Source organism: Motacilla alba, chromosome 2 (genome assembly GCF_015832195.1).
Source record: "Motacilla alba alba isolate MOTALB_02 chromosome 2, Motacilla_alba_V1.0_pri, whole genome shotgun sequence".
Lineage (NCBI taxonomy): Eukaryota > Metazoa > Chordata > Aves > Passeriformes > Motacillidae > Motacilla > Motacilla alba.
Window position 1 is genome coordinate 77,590,211 of NC_052017.1, and position 12,668 is coordinate 77,602,878.

The 12,668-nt window shown below is 44.6% G+C and overlaps 1 protein-coding gene across 3 annotated transcripts; it reads left to right on the top strand.

Annotated features, from left to right (window-relative positions):
* The first annotated feature begins 498 nt into the window (after positions 1 to 498).
* ZNF622 (zinc finger protein 622) lies at positions 499 to 8,744 on the top strand. 3 transcript variants are annotated; one of them, XM_038124493.1, is made up of 8 exons: positions 499 to 557; positions 844 to 1,037; positions 2,742 to 3,350; positions 4,773 to 5,027; positions 5,766 to 5,928; positions 6,679 to 6,791; positions 7,636 to 7,779; positions 8,518 to 8,744. In XM_038124493.1, the coding sequence occupies exons 3-8, from the start codon at positions 2,744 to 2,746 to the stop codon at positions 8,643 to 8,645; spliced, it is 1,410 nt and encodes a 469-aa protein (XP_037980421.1). In that variant the 5' UTR covers positions 499 to 557; positions 844 to 1,037; positions 2,742 to 2,743; the 3' UTR covers positions 8,646 to 8,744. The 3 variants fall into 3 exon arrangements, with proteins under 3 accessions (XP_037980421.1, XP_037980441.1, XP_037980431.1); XM_038124513.1 differs by having other exon boundaries at positions 503 to 557; positions 862 to 1,037; XM_038124503.1 differs by lacking the exon at positions 499 to 557 and having other exon boundaries at positions 611 to 1,037.
* The last annotated feature ends 3,924 nt before the right edge of the window (positions 8,745 to 12,668 follow it).

Here is a 12,668-nt window from a genome sequence, read left to right on the forward strand (position 1 = left end):
AGGTTCTAGCCAGGTGGAGCTCGGCCTCTTCCCCCAGGTAACCAGTGATAGGACAAGAAGGCAGTAGCAAGCTGCAACCGGGGAGGTTAAGGTTTGACATCAGGAAGAATTCCTTCACGGAAAGGGTGCTCAGATACTGGAACGGGCTGCCCAGGGAGGTGGCGGAGTCCCTGTCCCTGGAGGTGTTTCAGGAAGGGCTGGGCGGGCACTTAGTGCCATGGTCTAGTTGACGAGGCGATGTTCGGCCACAGGTCGGACTCCATGACCGGAGACATCTTTTCCATCCTAACTGACTCCGTGAAAACAATCAATCAAACAAACCAAAAAGAAACAAAACAAACACAAACCCAAGCAACCGAAGGCGAGAAGCCACGCCCGGGCACGGCCCGTGAGGCGGCGCTCCCGCCGCCGCCCTGTCCGTTCCGGGCGCCGCCCGTGCCCCGCGCCCTCCGCCCGCCAGGGGGCGCGCGCGGGCCGCTCCCGCCGGGCGCCGCGCGGCCCCTTCCTGCCCGCGCGCCCCGCCCCGCGCCCGCCGCCGCCAGCTCCGCCGGCCGCAGGTGCGTGTCCCGGGCATGAGGGACGGGACGGGAATGGAAGGGATAGGATGGGATGGGATGGGATGGAATGGGCCTCGCCCGGCCCGGTCCGGCCCGGAGAAGGGGGCGGGAAGGGGAGGGGGGCAGGCGGCGTGGCCCGGCCGAGCCGGCTGCGCTCCCTTGGGATGCATGTTCCGTGTGATCCCGGCCTGCTCCACGCCTGGCCTGGTGGCTTCCGGCTGCCGCCTGCGCCCCGTCTTATCTCTTGGGGGTTTTTTTGGGTTTTTTTGTGTTTATTTATCTGTAGGTTTTGCCCGAATTTTAGTTGTCCGTGTGATAAACGCCTGCCTTGTGCCAGAATTAGGGACACGGGCTCAGTTTAAATCCAACCGAAGGCAGCCAAAAATCGGCCGTAATAAAGAGCCTCAGGGGAGATCGCGTTTGGCTGGAAGGGCTTGGCTGCGAATGCCTGGGGTTTCGTTTTCCTGAGCCCCACACAAGGTAGGACTCGGGGCTTCGCTCCTGTGGCTTAAAACGGGAGGGGAAGACGCAGACGGGTCGTGGGAAGGCGCTGTGTTGTGTAACTACACGGGATTCCTCTGTTTTACGTAGTTTGCGTTGTAAACGCGTCTCCACGTAGTAGAGGTGAAGGTTTATGGCTTTGGCTTCCCTTAGTTACAAACCTCTTCTTCCGAGCTGCTTGCTTTTGGGTGGGGCGGAGCGGGAGGAGGTTGGGTGTTTCTAAATGCCCCCGTGGTCACAGCGTAGCGTGTAGCTTCTGTCTGTCCGGCATGGATCAGAACAGAGTGTTCTGCCCCAGGGTCCTGCGAGGAGTTAGTCCCTAACAGCCAGCGTGGCTCTGAGTCAGTGGGTGATGGCAAAGGTTGGTGCTTGGGCGGGGAGAAGGGCAGGGAGCGCTGCCGGTGGCAGGGGAACGCCTCAGGGAATCCTCGGGATCTCTCAGTGGGCGGAGAACACGTTTTTCTCTGAAACACAAAAAGAAAAGCGTCTGTTATACTGAGTAGATGCTTAAAGTACTCCAGATGATATGGCCTTCATTTGCTGCATCCCCCCTGTCACTATCACGCTGTAGATAGCACAAGCAATAATAAGTAAGGATCCCAGTGGTTCCAGGAAACGAGCATTTCATAAAATGTGTTTTGACTCCACATGTTTATAACTTCTATGGCTATTTCTCCCTGTTAATAGCTTCAGGGAGGGGCTGCTCTTCCTCTCCCTGCTTTCAGACCCCCCCCCCCATCCTGATGTATTATTTCTTTTTTTCCCCCCAGATTAAGCCATAGTTTTTCTAAATCAGTTAAACAGTGAGGGTGCTTCCTGTGATCTCCAGATGACACTTTTTTTGCTCTTTGCTTTTGGAGCATTCAAGAGATTCCACCAACTTTGTTTAAAAAAAAAACCAAAAACAAAACAAACATGTGCCCTGAGAAGGAAGGAAAGGACAGCATGGGTGGGAGGACACTGCTCTGCAGTTGTCCTGTCCCAGCCCTAGTAACAAGGATTGGCTGGGTGGTGGGAAGTGAAGAGAGACCAGGGTTGGCAGTGGTTTCAAGTGCCAGATCTGGGCATGACTGACTGCATTTCCAGGTGAACATCTCTGCAGGGTAAATGTTGTCAACGCTACACACACTGTTTCAAAGTAGCTAAGAAGGCTTTATTTTTAAATGCAGTAATTTTTTTTTTTTTTTGCCATTTAATAAGGCTGTGGAAGATACAAAATAGGCCCGTAAGCAGGTTTTCCCTTTTTAGCCTTGTTTCTGAGAAATCACTGGTCTCCTCAAAGTCTTACAGTTGGCAGAACATGAGCTTGTTAAGAACCTCTAGTCTCTGATCTTCAGTGAAAAGCATAGATCTTCTAAAATACTGGTACTGTGATGGGGGCCCTCTCATGCATCCCAGTCTCAACAGGCACAGCAGGTTCTGCATCCAGAGCTGGGATGCTCAGCTGCTGTTGTGGTACAAGTAAACTCAAAGTCTTTTATTTAGAAGTTTCCTCTCTTGCTGCTGCTGCCCATGAATACCATACTCATTGCTGATGCTGGTGTTTAATAAATTTTATTCTGTGCAAGAACTGTATGTCTAACACTGCCTTAAAAGAAGGTTGTCAGGATGAAGGTGTCGGGGCTTTTTTGTGTCTGTTACTTAATTTTTTTAACATAATTTTAATTTTTTGCCATTTTCTAGTAATGGCCACCTACACTTGCATCACTTGCCGTGTGGCTTTCAAGGATGGTGACATTCAGCGTGCCCATTACAAAACCGACTGGCACAGGTACAACCTGAAGCGTAAAGTTGCTGACATGCCTCCTGTTACTGCTGAGAATTTCCAGGAGAGAGTCCTGGCAATGAGAGCAGTAGCAGAGGAGCAGAACAAAATCACTGCCACTTACTGCACAGTGTGCAGCAAGAGGTTCTCCACCTTCAATGCCTATGAGAATCACCTGAATTCCAAGAAGCACGTGGAGCTGGAGAAGAAAGCTGTCCAAGCTGTCAGCAAGAAGGTGAAAATATTAAATGAGAAGAATCTGGAAAAGGGGCTGGCCCCAGAGAGTGTAAATAAAGATGAAATGAACACAGCTATTCAGCAAGCCATCAGAGCCCAGCCATCTTCGTCTCCAAAGAAGACACCTCTGCCTCCTAATAATGCGAGTAGCTCTCCAGTTTCCGGGGAAAGAGCCAGCTTGTCCCAGAGCAGAGAACGACCAGAAATACCTCCACGGCTGCAGTGGTTTGAACAGCAAGCAAGGAAGCTGGCCAAGCAACAAGCAGAGGAAGAAGAGGATAATGAGGAAGGTAAGGCAGTAAACACACTGACAGAAGATAGCTTGGGGTAAGCTATGGTTTGAGCAAAAGCGTCCTCCTACTTCTGTAGCAGTGCAGCATTTTCCATCACAAAAGGTGTTGCTGTTGATTAAATTTTCCCTTTAACAAAGGAGTTAAAGTTGGCCCATGTTTGCAGCCAAGGACTCTGTGTTAGTATCTGGACTGCCAGCTGTTCAACTTAGAGACACTAATGCATGTAAAGATTGAGTATAAATAGTCACTAGTATATCTGTATAATAGAGCACTATTTCCCACATAAAATGTCAAAGGAAGTTTCCTTTAAAGAAGGCTAATGTAACAGGTTACCCTAAAAGTACTGCTGAAAAAATAAATTAACAGAAATCCAGTTATGATCATTTGCTATTGTCCCAACTCATTTCCTGATCTGTTGAAGGGAGGTGAGACTGTAGTTGGTTTTGTTTCCCTCTGCCCACCAAGACCAGAGGAGAAAATTTGCTCTTTAACCTGTGTGGTGTCACCTCTCAGCATTTTGATGTCTGTGTTAAAATGGGTTTTAAAGTTGCCACCCCAGTGGCCTTTTCCTATGAATACAGCTCTTGTGTTGGAGGTCAGCCTGGAAAGCAGACAGCTGAAAAGATCAGAGGTTCAGAATTTCCAGAAAAGAGGTTTTTTTAACCAGGATGCTTTCAGTAATGTAGTTGACAGTGCAGCTCCAAACACATCTATTGGAGCAGTTGAATGGGGTGATTGAGCTGAAGCAAAGGGACAGGTATGAATGAGGTGGAACTTCAGTCCAGCTTCTGAAACCCCTGTGTCACGCTACTGCATCTGATACAGCAGTTTTGTGCTCTTGAAATTTCGGTTGCAGTTCAGTGAACCTGTTCTACATGAGAAGAAGCATTTACCTCTGAACATAGATTGTAACACCTCAAGAAGAAGCCAGCTTGCCCCTGTCCGGTGTTAATGTGTTAGTCATAGATTGTATTGCAAAAATCTTAGTAGGTTTCTGAATGTTAATTGTTCTTTTAAGTGTGTGAACAGGAGTGCGTTTTCCTCGCTGCTGGAAATGAGTATTTTCCTGATGTCACCAGAGTTGTCTTGTTTTCAATGAGCCAAGTTTGTGTTCTTGAACTGTGCTAAATTAAAGGCCTAGAAACAGCAGTAAAGTGTTAATAGTTGAGAAAATGGAGGGGGGGAAGTATCAGATCTGCCAGTGGTTCTCATAAGCGACCTTGTGCTTTGCCGTGCATCTTAAAAAGAAATGTCTTTTACTGGCAATGGTCAATTCTTGCACCTGCAAGTGACTGTGTGGCACTTAGCTGTAAGAACAAAAAAGTGCAATATGTTCTATGATATTTCTAACTTATTTGGGACTTATGTTGCTTGGGAAAAGTATGAATTAAGTATTTTTTTTAAAACTTCCTTTAAAAGACTGGGAAGATATGGATTCTGATGAAGACATTGGCTCTGACGAAGAGATGGAAAGTGTGGAAGAAGAAGAGGAACAGCAGGCAGAGGCTGAAAGCATTCCTGCTGTTGGGGCCATACCAGTCACAGACTGCTTGTTCTGTCCCCATCACTCAAGATCTCTCACAAAAAATGTGGCGCATATGACAAAAATCCACAGCTTCTTCATTCCAGACATAGAGTACCTTGTGGATCTCAGAGGACTAATCAAGTATCTTGGTATGACTGGATGCTCTCTAATCTTTTTGTCAGGATAATTATATTCTGATAGTGCTTATTTTCATTTGGATATGACACCAAATGTTTTGGTTTGGGTTGCTTTTTTTTTTTCTTTTTTTTTTTTTTCTTTTTTTTTTTTTTTGTCTGAGTGCTGACAGTATTTTGATCATGAGCAGGACCACAGGCATTCCTGGGAGAATGAGCGAAAACTTGGATGAGCAAACATGGTCATGTACCCTGCAGGTCTCACATAGTTTTCTGATGTTGAGAAAGTTGTTCAGATAACATGAAATATGGGACAGAACTCTCTTGCTAAAGTAATCATATGAATTGTATTGTCCTACCTGGAGAGTCACAAGTATTTGTCTCTTTGGTTTACAGTGCTTGTGAGAGAGCTAGAAGGAAAAAATGTATCATCCTTCAAGTCTAAAAATAATGATGAGAATAAAATAATTTTGGAGTATTGCATAGAAAAACGTATTGGAAGTGTGAAATTTCTTATTGAGAATAATGCATGAGCCATACCTTGTCACAAGAAATCTTTAAATGGCCAGACTTGTCCTTGGTGAGGCCATATGGTCAAGGCATAGGAACAGCAGGGCTGTCCTGGAAATTAAGGGCTTGAGGCTTCTCTTAAGTCTCTCTGCCTGCAAGCTGGGAAGGCTTTGTCACAGAAATGTTAATTACTGACTAGGGAGATTTTGTTCAGACCAATAGAAGTGCCAATGTTTTCTGCAGGAGAGAAAGTCGGTGTTGGGAAAATCTGCATCTGGTGCAATGAAAAGGGGAAATCCTTCTACTCTACGGAAGCAGTCCAGGCTCATATGAATGATAAAAGCCACTGCAAACTCTTCACAGATGGAGATGCTGCCCTGGAATTTGCAGATTTCTATGATTTTAGGTGAGGTCATTTCTCTCTAAGTGGGACACAGGTGGGGACAGTCAAAAGAACAGTTAAATATTTCATTAGAAACTATTATTCATTCTTAAAATTTAATGGTATTTCAGGTTCCAATACTTATTTTGCATTGCTGGTTCCCCACTCTTTTAGATAATGGTGACAAGAAGATTGGTTGTCTTCTTCTGTGACCATAATTACCAGTCCTACATCAAAGTACATTTTGAATTCTGTCTTGTATGTTTGTTTGCTGTTACTGAATTGAGATTTCAGTGCACCAGCAAAGGCCATAAAAGGTCATAACTGTCTTTCCCACTACCTTTTAAATAGATTGTGGATTTCTTACATAAGTTTCATTGTGTAGCTGGAGTTGAACAGGACTGCTGTGATTTAGAGGCCTCTTGTTGGACTTCCTGCAACTAATCCTAAGCTCTGTTCGTTTTGGTCAGAAATACCTCATATTATGGTGAGAGGTAGAGCTTCTGAGAGCACTCATTCAGCAGCTGTGCAGAGCTGGTGACCTGCACTGTGGTGGCTTTTCACCATAAGTCACTGTAAAGTGTGCAGCAGCAGAACTGTGCTGAGTTGCAGAACAGGGTGGAGGAGAAGGCTTCCTTGTCTCCAGACTCTGTTCAAGGCAAAGTTCTGCCGTTAAGAACTCTCAGACCAAGGCAGGTGCTGTGGCTGTGCATTGTGGTTCTTCTGCAGAGTGGGTCTGGATAGTTTAAACCATGTATTGCTGCTCTTCCACAGGAGCAGTTATCCTGATCACGAGGATGGGAAAGATGTGGAGGGTCTTGGAAAGCACTCAGCAGAGAAAGAGTTGGATTATGATGATGACACCATGGAGCTGATCCTTCCATCAGGTGGGCACAGGCTTGTGTCACAGCTTACTTTCGCTGCACTTCCCATATCTGCCCCCAATACCTGTAGCATAGGCCATTGTTGTGTTTTCCCCTGGGAGGGGAGAAGATAGTTTAGTATTTAATATGTCCTCACCTTCCATTATTTTCATTGCCAAGTAGTTCAGCTTCTTCAGCACTGACGGATATGTGGGCTGGGGCAGTGGTTGATTTGCCCATTTTACATCTTCATTATAATGTGACTGTCGTGGTTTACTCCAACAAGAGTTTCCATATTTGTTTGAGTGCAGCTTGGAGAGGCTATAACTTAGGTTATCTTGTATAGTAGTTTTTTGTAGAGAGCCACCTAATTCAGTAAACTAGTTCAGTAAATTAAGTTATTAAATAGCCTTTCTCTAGTTCAGCATTTGGCACTCTCGCTGCTTTTTTTTTTCTTTGTGTGTGTGGTGTTTTTTTATGAGGGGACCTCAGCCCTTTCATTCTGAAAAGTGCTGCCAGCTCTTCAGTTACACAAGTTTTCCTGAATGTCAGCAAGTGGCTTCACTGTTTACTCGAAACAGCATTGCCTTTCTGCTCATTCCACTAATTAAGATTTTTTTTCTGATAACTGCGTGTTTATTATCTGAGCTATCTGTCTTGAATAGCAGCCCATTTTGTGTTTTTTCTTCAAGCAGCTCTTACAGTAATTACATTGAGTTCCCGAATAATCCTAACATTTTTAAGGTTCTGGACCCTTAAAAAACATGTCTCAGCAGAAGGGTTTTCCATAGTTCTCACAGTGTACTTGAGTACTCCATTTCAGAGCCTGTTTCATGATGGATAACAAGATGTCCCCTCCTGTGAACAGGTGCCAGAGTGGGTCACCGTTCCTTGATGAGGTACTACAAGCAGCGTTTTGGTGTGACAAGAGACGTGGCTGTTGCAAAGAACAAGAAAGCCGTGGGTCGGGTGCTGCAGCAGTACCGAGCCTTGGGCTGGACAGGGCAGGCAGGTGAGTGACAATGAGAGAGCTTTGCAGAGGAGAAGGCTCTGGGATGTCATCACTCTGCAGTTCCAGAGGACAGCTTTGCTTTACATGTGGGATTTGTGCAGTAGTTTGTCTTCCCCTTGGTTCATTTTAATTCCTGACATCCAAGCAGATGTTTGTTTCTAAAACATCTAGTTTGTTTCTAAAGTCCAGTTTGTTTCTAAAAGTTTGTTTCTAAAGTTTGTTTCTAAAATCCAGCGCAGCTTCTGTGCAAGGTTTTCATTCCATTGTTTGTGATACTCGGTGACTTCCTGAGATTTCTTGGTTTCTGCCTAAAAGTTTGTTTCTGAAGTTTGTTTCTAAAATCCAGCGCAGCTTCTGTGCAAGGTTTTCATTCCATTGTTTGTGATACTCGGTGCCTTCCTGAGATTTCTTGGTTTCTGCCTGTCCAAGGCACTACTCTTGCTATTTAGTAATATAACATAAGTCATGCTTTTCCAGTTGGGGAACAGAGTTGTGGTCTATATCCACTTCTGAAATACAAGAATCACGCTTGGAATGCAAAACAACCTTTTGCCTTAATTGCAGTCATGGGTATTTGTAGAGGCAACTGGGCTTTCCCCAGAGAAAAAGGGTACTAGTATGGGCAGGAAAACCTATAGGTAACTGCTGAAGTACATGAGCAGGTCAGCTGGTTTGCATACAAGTTGTAAGTAAGGTGGCAGACAGTGATCCATCTCTCTTCCTTCTCTCTCCCTGCAGCGGCCATCTCTGCTCAGCAGCGTGACATGCAGTACCTGCAGAGGATGAAGTCAAAATGGATGCTCAAGACAGGAATGAGTAATAATGCTACAAAGCAGATGCACTTCCGGATGCAAGTCAGATTCTGAGTTCCAAAGAGAACTGCCTACAGCTGGTTATGGGAAGGGGGATTTAATGGTTTCTGGGTTGTGGATTCTCCTATTAAAATGGACTTGGTACCTATTAAATGCTGATGTGTTTGCTGGTGTGTCTTCCTCTGTAAAAAGAAGAACGGCAGAGAACTTGTCTCTTCTGAAATAATGGTGGCCTAACTTAAAATATCTTCAGTGGGACATGTGGCAGAGTAGTCAAGGCTATGACTGAAGGTACATGCATAGTCTTCCTGCCCATCTTTGTGCAGCCCATTTCTGGGGGGCAGTTGACATTGTCATTTCTCTGAATATCTCCAGTTTCCAGTTCTACTAAGTGGTTGAAGCCAAGAGGAGATCCTAGATCTAAATGCTTAAGATGGAGTGTATTGAATGTTTTCAGTTGTGGTGCCAGACATAGTAGCTGGGCATTTTGGAGTTCTAGCTGGCACTATTAAGGTAAAAATTTGAGAGCAAAGTTTCATGGAAAGTTAAGTAATAATAGTTTGAAGAAATGCACTGATGAAAAACATAACTCCGGGATTAATACTGTCCTGTTTGTACCTGCTAATGCTCCAGCTCAGGGCTGGATTGATAATCTGCAGCGTAGTTGTTTTACCTTGAATGTAATGAATTTGCATTTCTTGAAAACTGCTCAAAATGATGTTAACATTTAGATGAATGTCAATCAAAATTTTGCATTTCCTGCTTGAAACTCTGAAGATACTGTGGATGACAGTGTTTTTTGTTCCCACTCAGTACTGTTGTTTGGTTATCATCATGCAGTGGCCCAAAACATGTATTGCGTGGAACAGGTAGGCTCTCCCACATAAGCAGGTGAACTGTTGCACGCAGTTCCCTGCAACTGGTGCAGAGAAAACCTGCATGTTAGAGCTGAGGCAGCAGCACTGTGTTGGTCCTGCTGGTGGAGATGTTAAATGTTTCCATGACTTCACCAGTTCTGACCTTCCTTTAGGGAGGAGGGCACCTTCTAAGTCATGAGCTGGCTCCTGATGCCCTGAGTTGTAGTGTGCTGGACACTGAGTGTGTGCTGCAGGAACGTGGCTGTTTCCTTGCCTGTCAGTTCATTGGGAAGGCAGCTGGCTACAGCCAGGTTTCACTTCTGCATTTAGGACTGCTCTGGATTCCTGAGGAGGGGCTTTCACTGTGTGGTTTTGATAAAAGTTTTCTTTCTTTCTTGTGAGTAGTGTGTGCGTGATATCACTGGGAACAGCAGAGAGAGATTTGTCTGTTAACATTGTGTTTTGACTTAAGGTAGTTCTGTAGTCTCCCTAAGAGGTAAGTTCTGAAGAAGCAGCACCATCATCATGTTGGCACTTCTGAGAGAGCAGTGTATTTATGGAACTCTTAGGAAAGTGATAATTTCATAGTGGAGGTGCATGCTGTGTGGGGGTTTTGGTTTTGTGGATTTGTCTGTGACGTTTTGCTCATTAGTGCTTTTTTGTTTCTTTAGTGAAAGTTCTACTGCCTTGGAAGTTTTTTTTGCTGTTCCTGCATTTACTGAGAACAAAGAGCTTGAGCATTAATGGAGGCTACAGGTTTGCACAACATTTAGTAAGTAAACTGGCTAATACATTTAGAAAAGGTGCAGATTAGAGTGAAGGGAAAATTGAGGCAGAGAGAATTTTCAAGAAAGGCTGTGTTCACATCCGAAACTGTAAACTAAAGTTGGATTGATTAATGAGTACCTCCTTTTTCCTGACGAGATACTTACTGCCACTGTATATCCCTAGCTGGATCTGGTGCACATTTGAATTGATTGTAGAGGGTTCACTCTGTGTTAGTCACTCTCAAAGTCAGAGGTAAGACACCTGGTCTCAGCTATGTGACTCAAGCTGTGTGAATCTTCAGACACCATTTCCCTTATTACAGTCATGACCTGGCCCAGCCTGTGATTATGGTATGGATTTCTAGCACTGAAAATATATCCTGCTTGTATTTGACAAGACTCACCATCTGGCCACTGGGAGCTGGTCATGTCTTTTTCTTTGGAGAAGTACTATCAAAGGGTCATATGGATAAGTTAGATTGTCTTTATATATAAATACACAAAAATATAGAAGGGTTAAGACTTAGTAACCTGAGTATTGAAACCTGCAAGGCTGGCTTTGAATACCAGAATAAGTCACCAGTGAGACTCAGAGCAGTATGCAGTCTTGAGCTTTTGGTAAACATTCATGGAATATACAAAACCTACATTAAAGACTAAAGAATTATTCTGGAAGAGTTTTGGGAATAACCTAGTACAATTGCTTCAATCTTAGTGATTAAGTGTTTAAGGAGGCTTGGCAGTGAAAGCAGAAATACAAGGAGATTACTGATCCCCTGACGAATCACTTTGCAGCCATAAGGTTTAGGCTGAAGGTGCATGGAGTTTGCCACTCTCCTCAACATGGAAGGGAACCAAAGGCAGATCCTGTTCTCTGTGCAGACTTGCTCAGGGAAGCCTGCTCTTTATGAAGAGATGGGGATTGCCTGAATTTCCTGAACAGTCTAGTTCAGAAAAAATGCTGGTAAGTAAACATGAAAATTGGTAGTCATTTTGCAGGTCACAGGGAAAGAGGAGGAAGTAATTGGTATAATTAGACCTATGATTCTGTCCTATACATCTTGCTGCAGTTTAATCAGAAGAAAATGGAAGAGAGGTATGGGAACCTACTGATATTTTACAGAAAAAGTTGTAATACTCGGGTGAAAATGGCTGTCTTGGAAAACCAGCAGAGGGCGTAGGAAGGCTTTTCCCAGAATTGTGTTTACTATGAAAATAAATAAAGCGGAGTAAAAGTGCATTCATGCAGAACAGAGGTAGGGTGAGACTGCAAAGTTCACCACTGCCATGAGCCAAGATTAGCACCAGGCTTCTGTGAGATGAATTGCTATTAATATCTTTATGTAGGTCCTGGGAGATCATTGCTGGCACAGGATGGCTGGAGCAAGTACATGAGGGCCATCAGCAGGGTTCAGCAACAGTGCTACAGTCTGCACAACTTGTGGGTAATTTCAGCTACGTCCAAGTATTTGGGAGTATTTTTATTTAACACACTTTTCCGTGTTTAGTCTTTTACCTCCGTGTACAAAGGATAGCTGAGGGTAATTTTTGTTTCCTAAGAGAATTCCAAATTACATTTGTTCCTGTCAGGGAGCTGTGTTTCCAGCTATGATCTAGCCTTGCACTTGTGCTCCCCTGCTCTAACCTTGCATTTTCTGGCTCCTACAATAAGTAGATTTGAGACTGTGTCAGAGTACAGTGGTACTCTGGAGCAAGAATTTCCTGGTATGAGTGTAATTCAGTGGGCATGCTGTTCCCAGAGCAGCAGATCATCTCTTCTCAGGCAGTGCATTCATTGTAGGAAAGGCTGGTTAGAAGCATAGCAAAGGTACCTCATTTTGGACAAGGTTAGGGTTCTTCCTGCCTGTCCATCCATTAACAGCTGAGTACTGAAGAGATCCTAGTGCTGCATCTGGCACTGCAGAATGAAGCAGCAGAATGAAGGAACTGGTGAAGCTGGTGGAGCACATGTGTACATCTGACATCTCACTTTGGAAGTAGTTATTCTGTTTTGTACACTTTAGTTACCTAAAAACAGCCAAATGCTACTAGAGGGAAAAGCATGTACCTGTCATCTGGAAGGAAGGAGCTAGGAATGAGAGAAGCATATGGATGTAGTGTGGCAGAGATACAGGGGACTCAGAAATGTAAAGCAAATTAACAGCTAATTATGCTGAAGCTGCCAAGTCAATAAGTATTTAAAGTAAGCAGCCCCTTTAAGAGTCCGCTACTGATCCTTGGTTTCTTCATTGCAAAGGGCCTGACATGTAAAAGTGTTGGACTGCTCCCCAGTTGACAGCTGATGCTGGAGTGGCATCTCAGGGAGATTCTCCACTGCAGGTCTTAAGAGTTTTGATCTATTAAAACATCATCCTGTGCTAATGGGCTTCATCTGCTCAGGGCTTTGGTCATCCTCCTCCACGCCATTAGCTCAGTGCTGCTGGTGGGACACT

What these genes read in the sequence shown, in the direction of transcription:
- ZNF622 (XM_038124493.1), top strand. Translation starts at nt 2,744, where the DNA reads ATGGCCACCTACACTTGCATCACTTGCCGTGTGGCTTTCAAGGATGGT. An exon ending in AGAAGAGGATAATGAGGAAG is followed by an intron (nt 3,351 to 4,772) that starts GTAAGGCAGTAA and finishes TTCCTTTAAAAG; the next exon opens with ACTGGGAAGATATGGATTCT. An exon ending in GGGCTGGACAGGGCAGGCAG is followed by an intron (nt 7,780 to 8,517) that starts GTGAGTGACAAT and finishes CTCTCCCTGCAG; the next exon opens with CGGCCATCTCTGCTCAGCAG.